The following is a 22,795-nucleotide window of genomic DNA, read 5'->3' as shown; positions in this document are numbered from 1 at the left end:
TTAGCAATATCTTAACTCTGATTCATTTCAGAACTATCCTTCCAAGAGATTTTCGTAGCAGAATAAAGCATTTTTTTTCCACAGATGGTTTTGTACATCTCAGATACAGCATCCTTTTATAAACAGCTTTGGTGCTTATAAGTTGATTGCTTGGTTTGACAATTTGCATTATTGAAGTTGGAAGTGCAAGCGATACTGATCTCTGGGAAATGTTAATCTGAGTTTTGCTGGTGGAATTAACCAAAAATATATTTAAAATGCCATGACTGATATAAACTATACTTTTGAAATGATAAATTAACTGCAAAATCATGAAAAGAGGAAAAGAAACATTTAGCTTGGCATTGGTATTTGTAGATGCAAGACAGTGAAGATGGCTGGGCTTAGCAAAAGTGGTGCTTGCACTTCCTGCACATCATTATTGTACGCAAGTCTGAATTTAATCACTCCTTGTTGCAGTACATGTGTTAGCCCTGAATTTATTCACTGTTCACTTCTGTGTATGTATTCACTCCTGAATACCTACCTATGTGTGAAACCAAGCAGAGAAACTTTGCTGTATTTGGCACTAATGTAACATTAAGCAAGCATTACACATAGCGTACTGGGTATACTGAATTCAGAGGTTTTGGAAATGAAAAGAAATAAAGTATGAAAGCATTACTTCTTTGCACTATGTGTACAAAAATCTTTTAATTACTCTGAAAGGCTGGACTTCCATTCCTTCAGACTCTAATTAAAAGATGGTGTGCTGTAGTTCTGTTCTTTCTTCTTTTTGGCAAGTCATCACGGTGGATGAGCATATGCCCATATTGCTTTACTAACATTAACTCACGTATTCCTCCTATTCCCAAATCTATGCTACTGATATGAATAGCAAAACCCTGTTGAAGAAGTATTTGCTGAAGAATACATAACTGGAGAGGATTATGATAAAAAAACTGAGGAAACTGAATATGGAAGCAGAGGAGTAGACCTCAGTGAATCTGATCTTCTGGTAGATGGAGATTTAGGCGAATATGATTTTTATGAATATAAAGAATATGAAGAGAAACCGACTGATTCTACTAATGAGGAGTTTGGTCCAGGTGTTCCTGCAGAGACTGATATCACAGAAACAAGCGTAAGTTGATTGAAGGCATAATGCAGATTAATTTAATTTAGCAATGCTTTTATAGTTACGTGATCTCTTAACTCTAAAGCACCTGATCCAGAGCTCACTGTACATATAATGTGTATTCACACTAATTTTTATAGGCTGTGGATCAGGCTCATCCTCTTCTAGTAATCCTGAGCTTTATTTTACTGTGTACAGTTATTTTGTCACTTCAAATGAAGGGAGTAAGGGAGGGTTGAAGATGGGAGGGAAATAGAGGAAAGATTTTAATTCCAAGAATAAATGATAAAAATGAATACAGATTTTTAAATCTTTCTAAACTAGAGCTAAAGCTGGAAAAATGTAAGTTCTAAAAGAGATGTAAGAACTAAATAATGTCAATATTGGTACATGATTACATTAACAAGTTGAAATGTGTGTGAATATGGCCTCTGCTACTTCCCAAGGAAAAAAAACAGTGAGCTAGAAGGTAAAGGTCCAAACTCATTCATGAAAATAAGTTTAGTCAGCAGTAACAGTATTATGACCTTGCAGGAGTGATTTAAAAGCTCAGTATCTATAAAAGAAGATAGGCTGACCTGGTGGATCCTGTGAATCATGCTCTTTTTTTTTCTGTGTTTTATAGCTCTGTCTTTCCCTCTGAATTAATCGCAGGCTTAAAGAAAGGCTTTAATTTTCCCTTGGTTGTGCCAGGATCCTCATTTACCAGTTTACCAGACTGTAGAGTCTGCAGAGAAAACTAACGTGACTGAGGCTAGAAGCAGAACTAATTCTAACTTGAAGAATTTTCTTGGCAGTGTTTCTTAGTCTTTATTTTATCCTCACAAACTTGAAATTTCAGTTTACAAAGAATCCAAAAAATAAAAGCAAATGCTGTGAGATTGCTTTTCTCTGCCAATCTTGAAATCCATGCTTCTGTATTTCATTTATCACTCCTTTCTAAACTCGGTTGAGGTCATTGTATTTTTTAATGATCTTTATCTGTGCAATGAGATACAAGCTTACTTTTCTCCTTCTAGTACAGATGGGAACACTGTGTTAGAGTGACACAGAAAAGGTCAGATTATCTACAAGGCAAAGAGCTCATAAGGCACCATTTGCATTAAGCAATAGTAGACTCTATTCCCTGGTGTAAATTTCACCTTAAAATGCCTTGCTCCAAAACTGGAGGATTCAGGAAGCATGAGTTAGCAACCAGGCTCTAGCCTGTGCCAGCTTTATTAATGCTTTCACCTGCTGAACTAGAGGTATCATATAATTTTATTTTGACATATGGATGTATTTAAAGTAAGTTAAATTGTAACTTTGAGCAAAAAGGCAAGGTGAAAAGTACTCAGTACCTGGAATCTCTCAAGAAAGGGTCAATTTTTACAAAATATACTTAGTGTCCTTTTTTTACAACCAATTGTGCGACTATAATCAAGCATAATTATCTGTACCACTTGCTACTTGATTTATATGAACTATTGCATAGTGAGATTTGTAATTTTATAAATCCATATAGAATGCACAGGAAATGAACCCATACCTCTGTTTTTCCTTTCCAAAATAACTCATATTAAAATACTGTAGCATTATCTTTAGAGTCATTTGACATGTTCAAATCCCCAGCTACTTTAACATAAATGTGGAATCATTCTGCTGAAACAAAACACTTCTCATCTGACAAGGACTGGATTTAATTTCTAGTTTGCAGGTTCATTAGATGACTAAATAATGGAACTAGATGCTAGAAGGGTAGTGTCCATATAGGGGCAGGGAGTCTCTATTTCTGGCTTGCTTACCTGAGAAGAACATGAAAATAGTTGCTAATTGCCAAGAATATGTACATTCAAATATGAGAAGAAACAACTTTGCAACATGCACACAGAAATCTGCGATTCCTAATCCCTAATGGAAACCATGGAATGCAAATTAAAAACTAATTTTACTTCTACAAATTAATGAAATCCAGTGATTTACAAAGCGTTCATGCAATTTTTGTATTAAGCATTTTTTATTGTTATGTGTGCCTGTGATACATTTTTCATAGCACAGTACAGTTCCAGCTTTAGCTTTCAGTTGCCAGTTGTTGCAGTTCTTTATTGTGCTGGGTCCATAGGCTTATTTTTATTTACTTTTTTTTCATTTTGGGGGCTGTTTTTACTGGTCAGGTGACTCAACATGGGGCTTATGGAGAAAAAGGACAAAAGGGAGAACCAGCTGTGATTGAACCTGTAAGTACAGATAGGGGGTGGGTTTTTCTTTAGCACTGTATAACTTGCACACTGTTGATAAATCGTTTTCAAACTACGTCATTCATGATACAGTGACAGTAATCTTATCCGTGATCTCTGAAACAATCACCAGCAGTGTGGACTGTGTAAAGGTGGCAAGAGACAGTAGCCTTCTCTTTCTGCTTCAAAAGAGACTAACCACATGCCACTTAAAACAAGGAGAATCTTCTTGTGCAAAGAAAAACAGAGCATAGATCTGCTCTTCAGGACAGTTAGTGTAACTGGTGCTTGGACAAATGTCCAGAGATAGCTTCCAACTTCCAGCTCAGGTAACACTGTAAGTGTAGGTTTCAGCATGGGCCAGGAAGTCCACCTAAAGGGCCTCAACAAATGCTTGAATGTTTAACCCGTGCTTGTGCAGTCAAACTGCTAAAGATATAATTAAATACTTGTTTCAAAGGTTATAACTTGGTAATAATTGCAGTAAAGGAGCAGTAGCCTACATATTTCTCCTCATCTTTTAAGTAGTGTGGTAATTATTTGGCTTTTGCAGTAGGATGTTATACTATTGAGTTATGGTAAAATATGCCTGCATTTCAAAAAGATATGAAAATGTTCTGTTTTATAATATGTAGCAGGAGTTCAGTGCTAGTGTGGTAAATTCTTTTAGAATTTTCAAGAAGTGCTTTCAAATATGTATTTGACTCAAATAGAATATAAAGTTCTGTTTTCTATTTCATAGCAAATGAGGAACAAAAATACTAAGGGGAAAATATAGCTAAAGTTGAAGCATGATAAATATGATTGTGAGTCATCGTTACCTAGACCTCACACTCTGGATTCTGTGATCCAAGATCTCCCTTTGATTCATAAAATGCATAGTTTTCTAGACTTTGCAAGATATAATTCCATAATACTGAAGAGGTACCCACTGCCGCTGTCCAACATTTTTGGAGTTCACTATGGCTAGCTGCCAGCACTCTTGTCCAGTTCTCCTCCTGTGGAAAGCCAGGTATAAGTGGAGGTCATCTGTTCCCAGGTCTTAGTGTGACCTGGAAATCAGACTAGCATTTACACTCTAAAAACATAGTATGAGGTACTATAAGACCCTCAATGTAAAAATAACTGGAATTATTCACATAAAATTATTTAATATTATATTAAAAATAGATTGTTATTCTGAATCTAGTACTATGAGATTCCCATACCCTAGAATTTTTTCTGATTTTTAAGTATCAAGATAAATCGGATTCTAATTCTAGTGAATAACCTATGAAGAACTCAATGTAACTCTTAAAAATAGGCTTAAAACATCATGCAGCAGCTGAATTTCAAGTGTATTTATTTTGTTAATTATTTTTCTTAATTGAAAACTTGTGGAACAGAAGGTAAGGCATCCTACAAACTTATTCAACAAAATTCTATATTATTACATACGTGAACAGAAGATCCTAAGAAAAGTTTGTCATAAAACTAAGAAATACTAGTTTTAATAGTTCAACTAGAAAAATTGTTATATCTTTGTCCAAGATGTGACCAGTTGGTATCTTTTTTCCTCCCTGCATCAGGGTATGCTCATTGAAGGACCACCGGGACCAAGAGGACCTGCTGTATGTAGATTAATTACAATTTCTTTTTATTGACTTTTTTTTTTGTATCCATGAGTTAACACAGAAGTAATCTTATCATAGTTCACAGGGGATATATAGGACTTGGTATTTTAAGAAAGAAGGAACTGTAGGTCATGTACAGCATTTTCAGTAAGCGCATGCTGCAAGCTGAGTGTATATGAAAATCAAATACTTCCAAGTATTAACTACAAATCTTCATAAGAAAAAAAGTTATGCACTATTATATGTGATTTTCTCAAAATATGTATTCAGTGTAACTTTTCAGAAAAAAAGAAAATTTCAGTAACATGCTGCAAGTCATCGTTCAACATCATAATTCTTCATTTATTTTCCATAGGGTCTTACAGGTCCCCCAGGCTTGCAAGGTCCTGTTGGTCCTCCAGGTGACCCTGGTGAAAGGGTAAGTCAACATACAGATTATCGTGGTATTCATGGTATGTCTTGCATTAATTATACTAGAGCAAGTTTGTTAGGTCCTGATCTGAAAAAAAAGGCTAACTTACTCAGCTGAGTACATCAACTAAAAAAATGGATAAATATTCAATGAATGGTAGAAATATCTAATATCTGTAAGTGAAAAAGAATAAAGTTCTGGTCTGTGTATATGTCTGTGTATGTTTTGATGTAAGTAATTTTAAAGTAGAAAAAAGCGGTAAGTTAAAATATCTTGTATGGATTTTGAAAAAAATTAATATGACCTCAGCTGTAAAATGTAGAGACGCTAAGAAAAACAATGGCATTGTTCTACGGAATTTGTGAGTGCAAGGTGCTGAGAACACGCATTTGCCTCAGTGAATGTATAATAGTAAAATCCCAGCGACACTTCAGCTTGATAATAAACCAGCATACACCCTTATTTCATATTTCTTTCCTGTAGATTAATTAAATGATGTATTCTGGAATCTAAACAGATAAAATTGGAATTTTAACACATTAAAATGGAATACATTCACGTAATACTCAGTTTTTAAATTAACTGCTTACTAAGTTGCTTATAAGAAAATTCTCGTATAAACACATCAAGTCCCTGCCTTGGAACACACTTCATTTTTTGCATTAAAAAAGATACGTTATACAAAGAGATAGTTGTAGGAATCAGCTACCAAACTCACTAGAACAATACAGATGTTTGCAACTAGATTCTGCTTTCAGATTCAATCCTAGTAAAGCAACGTCTGACTTCCAACATATGTCAGTACATACATTTTTTTGCTATAAAACAATCAGTGTACATGAATAAAGACTGTAGCTCATTCTATAACTATTCTGACTAGTTTCATCTTAGGTTGAAAATGTAGAAAAGTAACATTGCCTCTCCAAGAAGGGACATGTTTGAGAAATGCCTATGGTACTTCAGCTGTTGTTATAAATTATTCTGTCATTCTAATCCTAATATTGGGTGTAAGATAACAGAGAAATGAATGAACATACCTTTCTGGAGAAGACCACTTATACACAAGTCTCACTTGTATTCACTGCATGAATTAATTCCACTGATATAAAATGCTGCCATGGGAGAAAAAAGTGAAAAAAAGAACCCTCAAGTTCACTTGGTAACACAAAGACACATAATCATATGACATAAAGTCACTGCATGTCAGAGCAAAGGTTTTTTGAGTGCCCTTTGAATGCATTTAACTGTTTTTAATCTTAACTTTGAAATGCCCAGATACATAATGCTTCAATACTTCTTAAGTGTCAATAATTCCTTATTTACCATCTGCCTATAGTATGTCATTAATAGGGATTTGTTTACAGTGTTCCAGACTTTTTTGAAAAAAGATCTAAAAATAACAGAGTATTGATCTTAATTCCCTGAGAGCGGAAAAAAGACCACATTTTTTAGGATCAGCTTTCCCATTGTTTTCTTCAACTCTTCAGTGCCAAAAAGAATCACTGAAGTCAGTTTGATGTTTGTTGATCTGTCATTGCAACCCTGCAGAGGGTCATTCTGGTGAATGTATACTTTTTTTCTCAAACATGCAGTATGCAAATGAACACTCATAATGCAGGCCCTTCATGTCCTTGACAGCTCCAACTAGTTAAACTGCAGCCTGCAAACAGCTGGGAGGAAAGATGCAATGAGTTAAAAAGATAAATGAGTTGTCACAACAGCAGTGTTAATCAGTGCAGCATGGCCTGTTAGCAACCATAATTGAATTGTGTGCACACTGGTATATTTCTTCAACTCTAGATTACACAAAAAATGTAGCTCTTTTTAAATGGACACAGAAGAGAGATTTCATGAAAATGAATTTCAAGTCATAACTAAAGGACTTATACAGCCACTTAAAATTAAACCTACAAAAATACTCAAAGAATAGTTTTCTATATATCAGATAAACACTGAAACACAATGCACATGTCAGCTCAGCCTAACCTAAGAAATCTAGGTTCTCCTCACGTTATTTTAAAAATAGTTTGTAAGGTAATTAGAGAGAAGAGCTTTCTTCCTTACTGCTGGATGTTTTCCCAAGCCTACTTCTTTAACTATTGCAGTAATGATGACTAACATCCCAAAAGTGCCTCTTTATGAATACTATCATAAGTAACTCAAAAGGCTTTCCTTATATAACTTCCCTTTCATTCTCATCCCTGTATTCTCACAGGGTCCACCTGGTCGCCCTGGTCTCCCTGGTGCTGATGGTTTAGCAGGTCCCCCAGGTACCATGTTAATGTTGCCGGTAAGTTGCATTATGGTTCTGGAGTAGTCAGACTCCAGAAAGATTGAGTGTTTCAATAAATGTAAAGGTACATACTTTTTTGTCTGATTTTGTCTTTGGAATGAGAGATGATAGAGTTTCTTGTATGGTTTAATCATTTGGAGGTCATTTGTTGGTTTTTCTTTTCAGACAAAACATAGGCATTAGCTCCTGCATGGCTGCCTGATTGGAACCTATATGACTGTATTGCATATAGTAAAATGGTCCTTATTTTTACAAGAGCGGCTATTGTCTGATACATATTTCCCAAACAAGGAATTTTTGTTGTACAAAGGCAGGCATGTGTGCTGTCACATCTCCTTCACATGGAGTGTTTTAAATATTCTGTGCCTAAAATTGGAATTCACTTTCCTCTTCGAAAAGTCAGAGCATCCTTTGAATAGAAATAGATTCACATAGCCAGCTCTGCTCCCACTGGAATCAAAGCAAAACACCATCTGTTTTAGCAGGTGGAGGGACAAGCTCAAAGCTCTCAGAAGCGTCTTACAGCTTTTTAGTATGAAATGTACTGTGTGCATGAAATTTATTATTCCTGAGTGTGTATATTTGAATGATTTGATGAGTAATAACATACCAGAGTAATAATAAAACAATTGTAAACAATATTTCTGTAAGGTCATCTTTGTAAAAAGGCTCAGAGTTGTAGTTGCTGCAGTTCTGTTCCAAGAGGCGAGACTCTAACAGTATAAATGAGAAAAGGATGATCTTATTTTTTATTTAAGGATCAATGAAAGATTATTAAAGTAAACTAGTGTTTCTTATCTCATACTTGCACTAATGTTCTGTGTAACAAAAATATTTAATCCACAATAATTAGTTGGTGAGAAAATGCCATGGGAGTATTATTCCCAAATTATTCTTCCAACTGTAATTGCTGTGCCAGCAGAGGTTGATTTATCAGTTTCTTCCATTAAAAGTAGTAAGTGTTGACTGATTCTTTACCTATCAGTACATTTATAAAATATCACAAGCCTTCATTTAAGATGTTAATCAGCCTGAGCTCAAGTGATTTTCCAAGTCAAGAAGAACTTTCTCAGGAAGAAAGAAATTGGCTTCAACTGTCCTGAAATCTGTCCTAGCAGTCTGACTGTCATACATACTTCTTTACCGTTTTCATTTACCATCTTATTTTCAGGACATGATCTTGTTTCTGAGTCAGTAACTCAGGTTGATATTTGGTAACTATTTGAAATAGGCTGCTATTCTGCTGCATTTTCTAAACATTCAGTGGAGGAAATGGTATCCTCTCGGTCTAGTTCCAACTGCAATGAGGTGATACTGTTTTTTCTAAAAATCAGAAGCTGTTTTGATATTAATCATACAAAATGAGAATAGTTGTTTTGGAGTATAAAATGTCACTTTTATTTTTATCAGGTTTCCAAGTTAATGAGTGTTTCTTGGGAGTTTTATTGCTCTGGACAGTGCTTCTGTCATCACTGTTACAGTTATATTCTCATTCCTAATTGCTTATTCTCCCTCAGCAATTTACAAGCTCTGCCGAGAGCTGCTATCCTTTTATTACGGATGACCTGCTCACCAGCTTGAGACCCATTCTGGTGTAAAGAAGTAAGCAGCAGGATTCAAATCTGGCAGTAGCAGACTATCTTGTCTCAGAGATACATTCAAAGCCCTGAAGGACGTATGGGAGAGGCCTTTGTGAGGCTGTTCATTATCTCATGTGTGGGGCTTGAATTCATAAAAATGAGTTCATCCTTTCAATGGACAAGATAACTAATTGCTTGGAACAATATTTTGAAAGTAGTGTTGATTTTGCTTTGTTCAGATACCTACAAAGCCACCTGGCTTCCTTTCAATTGCAGCAAGCTTGATAGTTCTCTTCCTTTCTCATATGAGAAAAGTCAGGTACTGATTCGCAGGGGCTTAAAGCAGTAAGTTTTCCATCACTTTGCTGAAGAAAGCCTTTTCTGATCTTACTGTGATTGCGGAAGAAGAACCTATTACCATACCAACTCTGGGCATAGGTAAACCAGACAAACAGACTACTGTGAAAGATTCATTGCCCTGGCATCCAATGTGGTGATACCATACCTTTGGAAAACCATGGTACTTGTTGCAGCTCAGTATCCCTGCAAAACTGCAGAGTTTCTACCAGCAGGTTCATGAACAATAACAGATTATGAGTGCAGAATATTCATTAGTTTATTTTGAAATTGTCAGAAATTACACATAACTGTTTCCTCTTAGATATCAAACATCTTCTTCACATTGAATTCTGCCTTAAGTTGAATTTAATCTTTCTGTAGATAGCTAAAAATTCACTGAAAGTTAGTTAACATTGGTAAATGTTTTAAAAAAGTTTTACAGATTTACTAGAGTCTATTTTGTCTTTCTTTTGGAGGAAAAAAAAGAGAAAAAAAGAATAATCTTATGAAATATACAAAATATTCGCTCTGAAGCAGTTAGACTTGTTCAGTTCTAAACTCTTAATATGCAGCAGCCCCAGTCCCCAGTGCAGCAGTCTACTGAAGTTAGTGGAATGAACTGAGTCTGAGTGTCTTCAAAGTGTTGTACATAGGTGTAGTGAATAATAAGTATGGTTTTCATTTTATGAACTCTGAATTCCATTTCCTGTTTTGATACTTGTAGTTCCGCTTTGGTGGAGATGGTGAGAAGGGCCCAACTATCTCAGCTCAGGAAGCTCAAGCACAAGCTATTCTTCAGCAAGCAAGGGTAAGCACAAGGAACATGGAAATAGAACTGCCACAAAAGTATAATTGCAAATAAAGTTCAATTTTATGACATTCAGAGTGTGAAGTAAAGAGCTGTGTCATTTCATGACAGTAGATATCCTTCAAAGAGAATACACTTATAGCTGAGTGAATGATGGGGCCTATTTGCTAATGTGCTATGACACTGTGTTAATATAGAATTTGTATGCTGGGCTAGCAGCTTTTTCTTGGTACCTGATCCCTTGTTCTGTTCATTTTCTTAGATTGCAATGAGAGGTCCACCTGGTCCCATGGGACTCACTGGAAGACCAGGTCCTGTGGTATGTAAGCAAAACGGAAGCATGGATCTAAGAATGCTCTAATGAAAGTCCGCATCTTGCTCTGGCACTGCCTACATCTTTGCACATGTTCCTATCATATTTGAAAATGAAGTGATATAATTAAGGTCATAGTTTTTACTGTTACTCAAAGATTACAATGCAGCCTGAATACTAAATGAGCTTTTAGTGTAGATTTTTGAATGTTTGGACATTGGTGAACTTAGACTACCAAACAGTGTTACATAAATAACTACATATGCCTCTAGAATCAATAATCTCTGTGAAAATATTCACTAAGTTTCTGGTAGCAAATATGAAACACGACAGGAGAATATACAAAAACAAGAGTGTGCAGAATGTCTGTGGCTCGCTATTTAAGCTGAGTCTGGAAATTTCTTAAGATACATAGGCAATCAAAAATAACATTGATTTCTAAAATAATTGTTGATTTTTTTTTTATATAAGACCTGAATTTGTCCTGTACTGCCAATACCGAATGATCTGGGAAATGACCCTGTGGGATGCTTTGAAAGCTTGTGCTTTTCAAAAAGGTTACACTCGGAACACAAACAACAGTTTTTCTAAGGCTATGTAAAATGGCTTTTTGGTCGCAAAGAGGTTTACTACTGTGATGCCTATAAAGACTTTAAAAGGGCAGTGTCCAATGAAAGTACAAAAACAGATAGGTTAAGTTGAGCAAGACAAAATCACCTCATTTATCTGCCAATTGCAATTTCCTCTTTTAGGAGATGGATATTTCAGGCACAGTAGTCTACTAAATGATGTTATTTAGCATTTAAAATCTATCAAAAGCTATTCTAGAAGTTCTGAAGTATGAAATAAAATAAATGCTGCAGCCAAAATCATAAGCATTTTAGAAAAAAAACCTCTTTTCTGAGTTCTCTCAGGTGACTATATTTATCCTCTGACATGGAGTGAAATTCTCTTTTAAAGATTGTATAGCATCCATTTTTGAAAGTCTTTTTATTTGGAAACTTAATTTGTCTATTTTGGTGGCACAGCTAGGTTGAAAGATATTTGGCCTTCTTAATTTGATGTGTGTCTGCTGTAATTTTTATTTCTATTGTCATTATGATGATGGATACAAAGAGCAATGAATGTTAGCATTTTCCATTACACCTGAGAAGCTTCTAGTTGTAAAATGGACAAGAACACAATTGTGCTATTGAGAAATTAAAACAAATGACCACTGAGGAACCAAGAGAAAAGGATAAAACAAGTTTGTGTATGGTTTACTGTGTAATGAAAAAGTGATGCCAATTATGTGTCAATTAAAATTGTGGTAGCAAATGCACAAAAAAGCAGCAGAAGTGTAAAGCCACCTGATTTTCTCCAGAATGCAATAATAATTTCCTTCTATTAGTTTCCTTCTATTCATCCCTCTTGTAAGGATTTGTCCTTTTGAAGTTGTGGGATCACAGTGTAAGAAATACAATTCTTTTCCCTTTTGCACATTTTTCATTCTTAAATGCAGTGCTTCTGCAGCAGCTCATTGCTGAACAGTGACAATCAAGTCCTTCCCTTCGAGCCTTTTCTTTCATTCCCCTCAGTCCCTCCTCAATGTTCACTGAGTTAAGCTTTTAGTTTGGAAACAGGAGAGGCAGATGGACAAACAACAGGAGTACTATCCTGCTATTAGCGATAGAAAATATTGGTCAGGTTATTGTCCATCACATTGTGTACTGTTATAGCAACATGGCGCAACTGAAAAGTTACTTTAATGGCTCTTCCTGCTACTTTCTCCAATCACTACTCTTACTAGCAAAGAAAACCTGGGGTGGGGGGCTGCTGAAGGAATATTTTAAGAAGAATAAGGAATAATCTCAATCTTGTTATTTCCTGATCCTAACAGCTTAACATTCCCTTCAGTGACATTTGAAAGCAACAGAGTACTAAAACTGCTACAGATTGTATTCTGGATTGGTTCAGCAGTGCTTTGCCTCACCTTCAAATGGTGCCAAAAAGCAGTTTTGTTTTTATTCTGTGCACCAAATTTCGTGAACCTAGCTCTGTTTATCTATATACACTGGTTACAGTTAAATTGTAGCTAAATAATAATAATCTCATTCAGTCCTCATGAACATAAATAAGTAGGCTTTGGTTGTGTTTTTAAGCAGACCAATGCAAGAGTAATTCTTTTTGAGAGTAATTAATCCAAAATGAAGTGTTGCTGTCAAGTGCAGAAATTTGCCACAGTCTTTTGATTGATCATGATTAGATATGTGACAATTACAAAAATTTAGACATGTTAAGTTCATTTAACTAGCTAACATACTCTTTCCAGCAGTGTATTTAGATCAAGAGACCTGCAGGATAACATTTAGTCTATACAGACAAAATAGTTATAGAACTGCTATAAGCAAGGAATTAATTTGTAAAGAAAGTGTTTTAGTATCAGTGGGCTATATACCTTTAGTTATATTTCACACCAGGTATATTTGCAAAGTCTTCATGTATTTCTGTGAACAAAATTTAACTGAATAACTTTAATAGATGTTTTTCTACTAAGCCACCAGGAGGCTCTAGAAATCCAACTCTTTGATCTGGCAGCATGTTAGGCCTGGAGCTCCAGAAGCAACTACAGGCCCTTGGTGTGTTTGTGTGCTCAGATTATTTAAACTAATGAAATAATCGGATCTCTTCATCTTATTATGAACTGTACCGTGTTAATTTAGTAGCCAGTGAGATATAGACGAGCACATAAGTTATTAAAAATCTTAAACACAAGGTTCTTGTAGCCCGATTAATTTCAACTGAGTCTGGAGTTCGTATGCTTGATTAGCTTAGAATGCAAAACAAATTTCTGCTTACTAATGTTAATTAAAAGCAGAGTTTACAAAAGTTCTCATCTGTCACTACTTTCTATTGCCATTACCAGATCAAGATCTGATTTTCAATTTGCTTAGAATTTGATTCAGTACTTGCAATGTCAGTTGTACTTTCTCCATTCCAAGATGCAAGATGCAGCACTAAGCTAAGCCTTGAGGCAACTTCTTATTTTGAATGGTCACTGTGGTAAATGTGGGAGGAAGGTGAGTCTTCCAAGGTGTGAAAGATACTTTCTGTGTTGAATACCTTAATTTGGTTATGACCTGTTTCAGAGGTCAGAAGTGCAAAAATACTTTTACCCGTAGTAGTACTTAAATATGTACCTTCCCTGAGCCTGTATTCTATGTCTGCATGTCCAGAGACTTTGAGAAACCATTGCTAAGACCACTATTTTTGCCTCAGATTCCACATGCCCTAGATGAAGATTTATTTTAGGTCTGTTTATAGGTAAAACTGAAAATCTGCATCATTTAATCATAAAAATATAAAATAAATGCACTTTTTCATGGCAGATGCAGAAATATTTTGATTAATATAATACTGTAGGTTGTGGCAAGATTGCATCAGTGTTGTGATCTTTGAATTGAGCTCTGAGTATGTTTTCTTCTGTGAAATACAGAAATGGATGAAGGTGAAAAGGGATGGGTTTAATTTCTGTTGATTTCCTTGCAGCTGGTGGACTCCTGTTTGCATGCAAACCATGCTCATATTTAGCTGTCAAGTATTATTGTAGTACAAAGTGTCACTTTTGATTTCATCCAAATCTATGGGAGTTTTTCTTAAGTAAGCAAAAGGTTTTTGACAAGTAGGCCCAGGGTTTATATGTGCATCAAGGTATACTGCAGAAAGGGTGAATTCACAAACAGGAAAGTGTTTGTTTTTTCTCCCTGTCAATGTATAAAAGTATAAAAGTAACTTAGTAACTTAACGGTTCTGTATTCAAACAATGTTTTGCATTTTTCATCAAGGGAGGACCTGGAGCGGCAGGTGCTAAGGGAGAAAACGGTGAACCAGGTCCTCAGGTACAATAATATTGCTTGTTATGTTTGAACATGTTTGTTCTTAAAAAAAAATGCATTCATATCTCTTAAAAAAAAAAAAAGGTTAATGATGTGCTTTCCACATGCAGTTGAGAAAAAATAACTTTTACAATACAGTCAAATAAATGTGTTGGCTTGATATTTCATTTTGAATGTGAATATCTGCCTTTACAAAAGAAACAAGAATTACAACTTGTGGAATGTCATCACTTGTTCAAATTTAGACTTTTATCACTGTTCAGTAATTGAACATTTGTGTGTGTATGATCGTAGTCTATGATCTCATCAGTTCTCATAAGGAAAGAGGTTGTATTTACTAAACAAACAGGAATATTTTAAAGAAGAACTCACTGACATAGCAAGAAGGGGTCTTTATGAATCAGTGTATGCTTTTATTCTCAGCTTACTATTCTATCAGCTCCTGTAGCAATGTAAAAGAGTACTGAAATCTTTTAGTTTAGACCTTAATGTAATAGGGGATTCTTAAAGAAATCATGATATAAGTTGTTGGAACAATAATTTTGCCATATTCCATATGGTATCATGGATCAGCTACATTATTAAGTATCTGTCTTATAACTGAATGTGTATATTTGGAGAAGTAATTGAAGAGTCATGAACAACTGGCCAATCTTCTAGCTTGCTTACTTACATTTTTAGCATTGTTTCTCTTCCTATTCGGTATTTTTGGATACTAGTTCTTATCACTGTTATTTCCATGTAAAGATTACACATTTTGGATGGCTAACAAAATATTTTTACAACAAACACACACCCACTCAACCTACAGTGACAGTTACGTGTCTGAACAGTGCAGTCAGGTTTTTCAGTGTGGAGTAATTTGATCCTCCTCTGGTTAAAACTCTAGAAAGTTTTATAAAGCTAAGACAACATGTAGCAATTTACCAGCACAACTCTTGTTTGCATATCAATTAGGAATCTAAAATAAGCACTATTTGGTTTTCATCAAATAATTATTCCTAAAATTATTTTGGTATGACAGGAACAAGAATTTTCAAATTATGGGGTTGGGATCTTCAAAGTCTTTGTATACCAAGTGGCCAGTTGTGCCAGGTGTAGTGTCATCTCATGAAAACTAGTGTTAGAACAAAGTTAAGCCAGACTGAATGATCATGTTCCATTTAAACAAATCAGTACTTGAAAACTATAATCTGTCATCTCCTGGAAAAAAAAAAAAAGTCACCTATCAGGATAAAAAGAAAACCCTGTTCCCAAGGTGAGATATTTAACTAGGTTTTTGCTGTACTCTAAATTCAGGGTCCTCGTGGTGTTCAAGGTGCCCCTGGTCCAAGTGGAAAAGCTGGCAAAAGGGTAGGTAACATACATATCAATCCTCTCCAGGTAAATAGATGCTCTTTAGATATTTGCGTATTAATGATTTCACTGCATTTTCAGCTGCTTGTCCTTTTGCATTTCTGCAGGGACGGCCTGGAGCTGATGGTGCCAGAGGAATGCCAGGAGAACCTGGTGCAAAGGTAAATAATGAGACCTTGGAATAGGCTAGATGGATTTTAAGCAAGTACCACAGCTTCCATCCAGTCCAAACCAAAGTTCTCCTCTCATCTGAAAATACTAAGATTTCAGATGGCTGGGTCAAATGCAAGAGTTGAGAATAAAGCATGTATTCGAAATAAGCTAATTAATGGTAATGGTTAGTGGTCTGAACTTAAAGTAACTCGATTCTTTGGTCATGAGCATATCCCTCTTAGTTTTTATTTACAGAGTATCAGCAGTAATGAACTCAATCTTGCAACTACAAAGGGCAGCTAGAATAAAGCTTTTTAATTTCAGTTTAGACTTTTTTTTATAAATACCTTACCTACAGTGCAGTGAAAAAGCTGGTGTGGCATATTTTTTAGCTTTAATGCATAGAAGAAAACTTTGAGAGTTTGAACTTTGTGCTCCCTCCCTTCTGTATAAGTACCTCAATTTTAAAAGGTATAACATAACTCAAAATTAACACAGAAAGAAGATGCAGTTTACTCAGAGTAACACAGAATGGAAATAGTCATTTATGGAAACTGTGATTTATTCTTTCTAAGGGTGACAGAGGATTTGATGGTCTTCCTGGCCTCCCCGGTGACAAAGGTAACAGGGTAAGAAAAACATGCATGTTTATACAACAGCATAATCATATAGTCACAGAAATTAGGTATTTTTCATTAAGAATAGCACTAAGGACTCTAAGGAAAGCTGTCAGCATTTTGCACTGCAGAAGAATATCTGTATTGTCAGGTAACGTGTTCCTCAAAATATTTTAGTAGTATCAATGAAGAGACTACAGTTCACACATTATTGATCTAAATATATTTTATAGAATTCAGATCATATCTTCAGATAGGTTTTGCTCTAGCTTTTTTGTTTGTTTAATGAAGAAATGTGCCTGCTGGATTTAAATTGATTGTTAAGGGAAATAGTAGCACAGTAAATTAGCATGACATTTCTGTATCAGCAGTATGAAAATTTCTACAAGAGGATTGCTCAAAAAATGCATTTCAGCATTGGAACTGCAAGCTGAACTTTTTAGTGTGGCTTGCTCCAGAAACTTCAGATTAAAGACAGATCAAATTCACGTCAGATCATTCAGGAAAATTTGAAATAATATTTAAAACAACTAATATACCAGCTCCTGTTGTCATACCAATTGAGAGGACGAGGTTGCATCTTTCACAGCAGGGACTTTCTGTTTTAATTATACCCCTAAGACAAATAGTAATAACAACATGCTATACTGAGTGTAACACCTGGTAAATACATAAAAAAAGAGTAGGTAGGAATTTAATAACTAAATATTCCCATATGTACTGAAAGCAAGGAATGATTATAGCTCTCACCCTTCAATGGATTGGTACAGTTGGAAAAATCTCACCAGTGTTGACTACTGGTCCATGACTTAGTGCTTCTAAATAACCTCTAAGGATTCTCTCTAGAGTTCTTTTTGCAATAGAAAAAGAACTTCTATTTTCATGTAAATATCTTGATCCTCTTCTGACATTCCTTCTTATTAAAAAGTGTGAGGTAATCAGCACGTCACAGAATTGAAATTTGGCTTCATCAGCATGTAACCAGCAGAGGGGGCTAGACATTAAGTTCTTGTTACAACTGAGGGCTGAGCAGAAATCGGTTCAGAGCCAGGTTACATTGTCTGCTTTCCAACCTTTAACGGTAGAACTGTCAGACCATATGACATTCTGTATCATAAAGAATTTACTGTTGGTTTTTTTTAATATATATTTTATTTGTTCCATATTTCCCAAATAAATAAAATAGAACTGAAATGAAAGAATAAGTTTGTATTGAAATTTGCAACATGCTAATGAAATCAAAGACATTTTTTACTCTTTTTTAGATCGCACTATTTAAAAATCACTGCAGTGTCATGTTTGTGTGACAATCTTCTTTAAAATTACAAACTATATTGCTTCCGAAATCAGCTTAGTTTAAATCCAGACCAGATAGGTAGCTGCACCCCCTTGGATTCAGAACTACTTGACACATATAATACAAATATTCAGTTCTCCTTGGTTTAAAACAATGAGAACAAAATGACAAGGGAAATACTTGCTACTGTGTTTTACATTTTCGATATAAAAAAAACGATGCTGAAAACAACTAACTTTAAAGTAGATGTTTTAGGACTACTTTTAGAATTAGTTGTATTTGAACTGTGAGTTGCAAATTTGATGTTTCTTTGAGGTTATGCTTTTGTCAAAGACAAGTTAGACAGGAATTACTGGATGAGACTCACTGACCTCTGGTATTGAGGTGATAGCCCACATGTTGTAGTATTCCTTTTAGTCTTGATTTCTACAACTGAACTTTTTTTTAGATTTGCTGGAAGGGTACCCCTTCTGAAGTACAAAATAAGCAAAGGACTATATAATAGATGGTCTAAAGAAAAAGAAGTTTAGGCTTTGGTAGAACATTGGAAGAAAAGAATTGAGAGTATCGAAGAACTGAGAATGCTGATAGAATAGTTGTGTTCTGATGGTATGACAATACCAGGACACTGAATGCAAGCTTCTAATTTCTTTTTGAGTGCCATGCTATTGCAAGACAAGAATGGTTGCCCTTGAGAGGCCAAGCTCTTTCAACACCTGAAGGTTTAAGTCAGTTTTTACCTAGATATTATGGAAGCTAGAACAGAGATCATGCATCTCATGAGTCATCTTTCACTAACATCTTTTAGCATGCAGAAAACCACATACTGTACCAGAAAATGCTGTTGAATAGTTTAACAAAATGTCAAAACTACTGTAGCAATTACCTTCTGTTTCTGAAAGTGCAGTTCATAGAACTTAATTCTTTCCAGTAATTACTCCAACTTTTAGTGAAAAGAAACATATTAAAGATGTTAAGATTTTATTCCAAGAGCACTTTGGAATAAGAGACCACGTTACCTAAAATCCCATAGGAAAGTTAAAGTCTGAAAGCACAAAGAATGGATCCACTGAGGAGCAATTCCATATCTCTGCAATAATCCGCTGCAGTGGTCATGCTCCTTGGAGGCAGTGATTAAATTAAGGAAAACAGGATGAATACTTGGTTGTCGTCCAACACCAGAAGGAAGTCACAGGCTAAAAGCCTGTAGCCTAGAAAGAGGTTGGTCAGTGCTGCTAGAGCTATGCAGCACACTAGTTCTCTTTAGAGAGGAAAGAAAAATAAATCCTAAAAGTGTGCTCCAGAATGTTCTGAGGCTTTGCATATTGAGACTTGAAAAGCCCCAGCCTCAGAGGGGAAGTGTAGAAGTTTGGCTGTATTCCAAAACCTCTGACAAATCAGTCCCAATGCTCTAAATAACTGGTGCCAGGGTAGGTGGCTGTGAAAGGCAGTCAGTGAACTTCACTGTGTGTATTCCAGGGCCTTACAACTTGTGTATTAACTCCTGACTCATGCACACCTTCCTTATTCTCCTAGCAGAAATACATTGTGTAAGGAAGGGGACAAAGAAAAACATAGGTACAGATTAAGACTGTCTTTTGGAGTGGTAATTTGTATGTGTTCTAGGGCAATTAATAGTTACAGAGCAAAATTCTACACAGATATATCATTGTTTCAATGAAGTTTGTTTGTTTTGTAATAAAGCAATAAAAGAATTTACTGAGTACTGTTAACAGATTAATATCATTATGTTAACACGTTTTGACACATCACACTGCAGCTAACACATGTATTTTCATTTCCTTTCACATTCTTCATTGTTTTCAGCCTCAGATGTAGTACTATAATAACTTTTCTTGTTCTACAGGGAGACCGTGGCCCACAGGGACCCCCTGGTTTACCTGGTGAAGATGGATCCCGAGTAAGTTGCTATTTACTTCAGTCACAGTAAAACAGGGAGTGAAACCCATATAATGCAAATACAGTCATACTATCTGCTCTTTTTTTCTAAAATTTGTATTTCCTTTGTACAAAAACAGGGAGAAGATGGGGAAGTTGGACCAAGAGGTCTCCCAGGTGAAGCTGTAAGCAATGCTTTCTTTGTTTCTGACCAGTACAACAAATGTAATTCATTCTATTGAATTGTTCTGGGTTCCAGATGTAAAAATGTGTGCATATGAGTATACGCATAATAGCTAAAAAGTAAGCAAATGATCTGTTATGTTAGAGGTGAAACACCACTCACAAAGTCAGAATTAAATCAGATATATATCCAGATAAGTATTCACAACTCCAAGAGTCACAAAGCCCATTTCTTATCCTTTTGAGCTAGTGTAAGATCAGTCACTGCAGACTTTGATACCTGAAAACATATCCAAACCCCTGTTGTTTTTAAAATACTTTCCAAACATTTACTTATTCTAAATAAGCCCTTATTTCTTTTTTTCCCCTGCTACAGTGCTTCATTGTATATTTTTACACTTGTTCCTGATAGAGAAGTTCCACTGCTGTCAGTTAGCATTCTGCAGGTGTTGTCACTGCAGAACAGAGTTCTGCATTGCAGGCAAGAAATCAAGTCTCAGAGAGGATTTTTACCCTAAATGCATTATATACCACTGCCTACTTGCTAAGTGACAAGAAAATGCTACAGAGTATTGGTGACTTGTGGCTTTATCAGACATGAGGAAACTGGAGACTCTGTCCTACCGACTTTAGCAAGTGTGAACCAAGTGATGACACAAATGATGAAAATTCATTTTCATTTCCATAGTGTAAAGTTAAAAGATTATGCTAGAGCACAGATCTTGCTCATTTGATTTAGAAGACCCTTAGTCTTCATGAATTTTTTGTTTAGGGGTAAGAAAAACAAATCTGATTGCTGCTATCAGAATGCCTTGCATTTTTTATAATAAAATTATTAGTAATTCTTAATCATTTATTTGATCTTTACTAAAAACAAAAGCACTGTTTGTCAGTGTAAATAGTAGTAGGAATTATGATAGATGATTGTGTTTTCTAAAGATACAAGTACAAACATACTAATGTTCAGGTCAGATCTTCACAGGAAAAGAGTGATAAAACCTCAGTGGAAGATACTGTATTAACGTCCTGTACCTTTCTTTGGAAGGACAACACAACTGACAATATCAAAGTTTATTCTTCCATTGATGTTCCATTCAGATGCATAATAAACTCAGAAGAACGTATTATTGATGATTTTCTTTCCCTCTTTCCTTATTTCCTCATCCCCCCAGCCCCCATGATACCATTCCCTTATCATTCTTGCTCCTTAAGACACTCCTCACCCAGTCCTGATTCTCATTCAGAAATAAGAAATTCTTTTTAACACCTGCTTGCCTGTCTTTCAGGGTCCAAGGGGACTACTGGGTCCGAGAGGTACACCTGGCCCCCCTGGACAACCTGTATGTATGAAGTGTTTCATATTTGTGATTTCTAGAAGAAAAGATGAAAGCCCATTGAAAGCTGTTTGTGTTTCTGTTTTTTGTTGCAGGGCATTGCAGGCATTGATGGACCTTCAGGCCCAAAGGGAAACATGGTGAGTAAGTAAGTTGAAAATTTTAAAGGAGTGAATTCTAAAAATCCTTTCCATATTCCCTTGTCCCTGCCATCACTTCCGTGAAATTTAAACTTTTCTGTCATCACATTCAGATTCCTTGTGTCTTACACTGAAAAGAAAGCCTTCTATTTCCTTGCCTTCAACCATAAGACCTTACCACACACTCTTCTCAAGCTCATTTAGCACCATGGGCTGTAGTGCTCAGGTCTTATGCATGGTCTGTTATTAAAAATATCTGTATCTATCATATGGATAGAGAGTTGATGGTAGTTAGAGTTTCAAGAGGTAAAAACAAAGATGAGTGTGTCTTCCTTTCAGTACTGACAATGAAGATCTGTAAGGCAGGAAAGCAAACTTAATGCCTTATTTTTTTGTATGGTAGGGTCCTCAAGGGGAGCCAGGACCTCCTGGTCAGCAAGGAATCCCAGGCCCACAAGTAAGTGTAATATTAAAAAAAAATAAGATGCAACTCGCACCAAATGTTCAATAAGTGTGAAATTAGTACAGAGCTATTTTTTCACATGTAAAATTGATAACATTTTAAGGATTCCATAAATACACTACAAGTGTGCCTACAGCAGTGGGAGCGAAGTTCTCAAGTAAGCTTTTAAGAAAGATCATTCATTCAGGATAAAAATGACTCATACAGTGTTCCTGGAATGCAGCAGAATGGCCACACCTGGAGGAGGGTTCTGAATAGGATCTTGTTACAGACATACTGCCAGAATAGTGGCTTGAGCAAAAGGCTCACACAGAACTCCTGAACTAGTAAGAGGGGGAAAAAAAAAGCCACATGTATTTTCCAGTGTGTTTTAACAGATTAATGAGGAAACTTTAGTAGGGTGAATGTATGTGTATTGTTCTCCCTGATCACTCATGCTGGTTTCTTTTTAAACAGGGGCTTCCTGGTCCACAAGGTCCTATTGGACCTCCTGGTGAAAAAGTAAGTTACAGTATTATTCTGGTATTTCACAGTCAGTTCTGTGTAACAACCTTGCTTAAGTGATTAAGGTCTTTGCTATGTTTAAAAGCATAGTAACCTGAGATCTAAAAATTTGTAAATCTTCCTAAAATCCTCAAGTAAATGGATAACTAACAGAGGTCTGACTTTACTCTTACTTACACCTTTCCAGAAGCATAATTTACTACCTTTTCTTCTTTCTGGATTTTTTCTGTCGTTAGACTCAAAACTCAAATACAGTATTAAACGGTGTATGTCTACATCAATT

At 35.6% G+C, this 22,795-nt stretch overlaps 2 protein-coding genes across 2 annotated transcripts in view; one reads left to right on the top strand and one right to left on the bottom strand.

The window, feature by feature from the left end:
- The window catches only part of SLC30A7 (solute carrier family 30 member 7), a 508,373-nt gene that overhangs the window by 61,898 nt on the left and 423,680 nt on the right, over positions 1-22,795 (bottom strand). The gene's annotated exons all lie outside the window — the stretch shown is intronic.
- COL11A1 (collagen type XI alpha 1 chain) overlaps positions 1-22,795 on the top strand; it is a 126,566-nt gene that overhangs the window by 45,783 nt on the left and 57,988 nt on the right. The window contains exons 9-25 of the mRNA XM_065742558.1: positions 878-1,123; positions 3,271-3,333; positions 4,902-4,943; positions 5,302-5,364; positions 7,574-7,648; positions 10,295-10,378; positions 10,641-10,697; positions 14,516-14,569; positions 15,866-15,919; positions 16,030-16,083; positions 16,651-16,704; positions 19,857-19,910; positions 20,029-20,073; positions 21,358-21,411; positions 21,501-21,545; positions 21,949-22,002; positions 22,465-22,509. Of these exons, the coding sequence (XP_065598630.1) occupies positions 878-1,123; positions 3,271-3,333; positions 4,902-4,943; positions 5,302-5,364; positions 7,574-7,648; positions 10,295-10,378; positions 10,641-10,697; positions 14,516-14,569; positions 15,866-15,919; positions 16,030-16,083; positions 16,651-16,704; positions 19,857-19,910; positions 20,029-20,073; positions 21,358-21,411; positions 21,501-21,545; positions 21,949-22,002; positions 22,465-22,509 (1,143 nt within the window). The remainder of the gene's footprint in view (positions 1-877; positions 1,124-3,270; positions 3,334-4,901; positions 4,944-5,301; positions 5,365-7,573; positions 7,649-10,294; positions 10,379-10,640; positions 10,698-14,515; positions 14,570-15,865; positions 15,920-16,029; positions 16,084-16,650; positions 16,705-19,856; positions 19,911-20,028; positions 20,074-21,357; positions 21,412-21,500; positions 21,546-21,948; positions 22,003-22,464; positions 22,510-22,795) is intronic.

This window comes from Cyrtonyx montezumae, unplaced genomic scaffold, assembly GCF_038088225.1.
Source record: "Cyrtonyx montezumae isolate F1298 unplaced genomic scaffold, pur_monq_1.0 scaffold_1, whole genome shotgun sequence".
In the NCBI taxonomy this organism is placed as follows: Eukaryota; Metazoa; Chordata; class Aves; order Galliformes; family Odontophoridae; genus Cyrtonyx; species Cyrtonyx montezumae.
The sequence above is the reverse complement of the archived record's forward strand: the minus strand, read 5'-3'. Positions and strand labels throughout refer to the sequence as shown.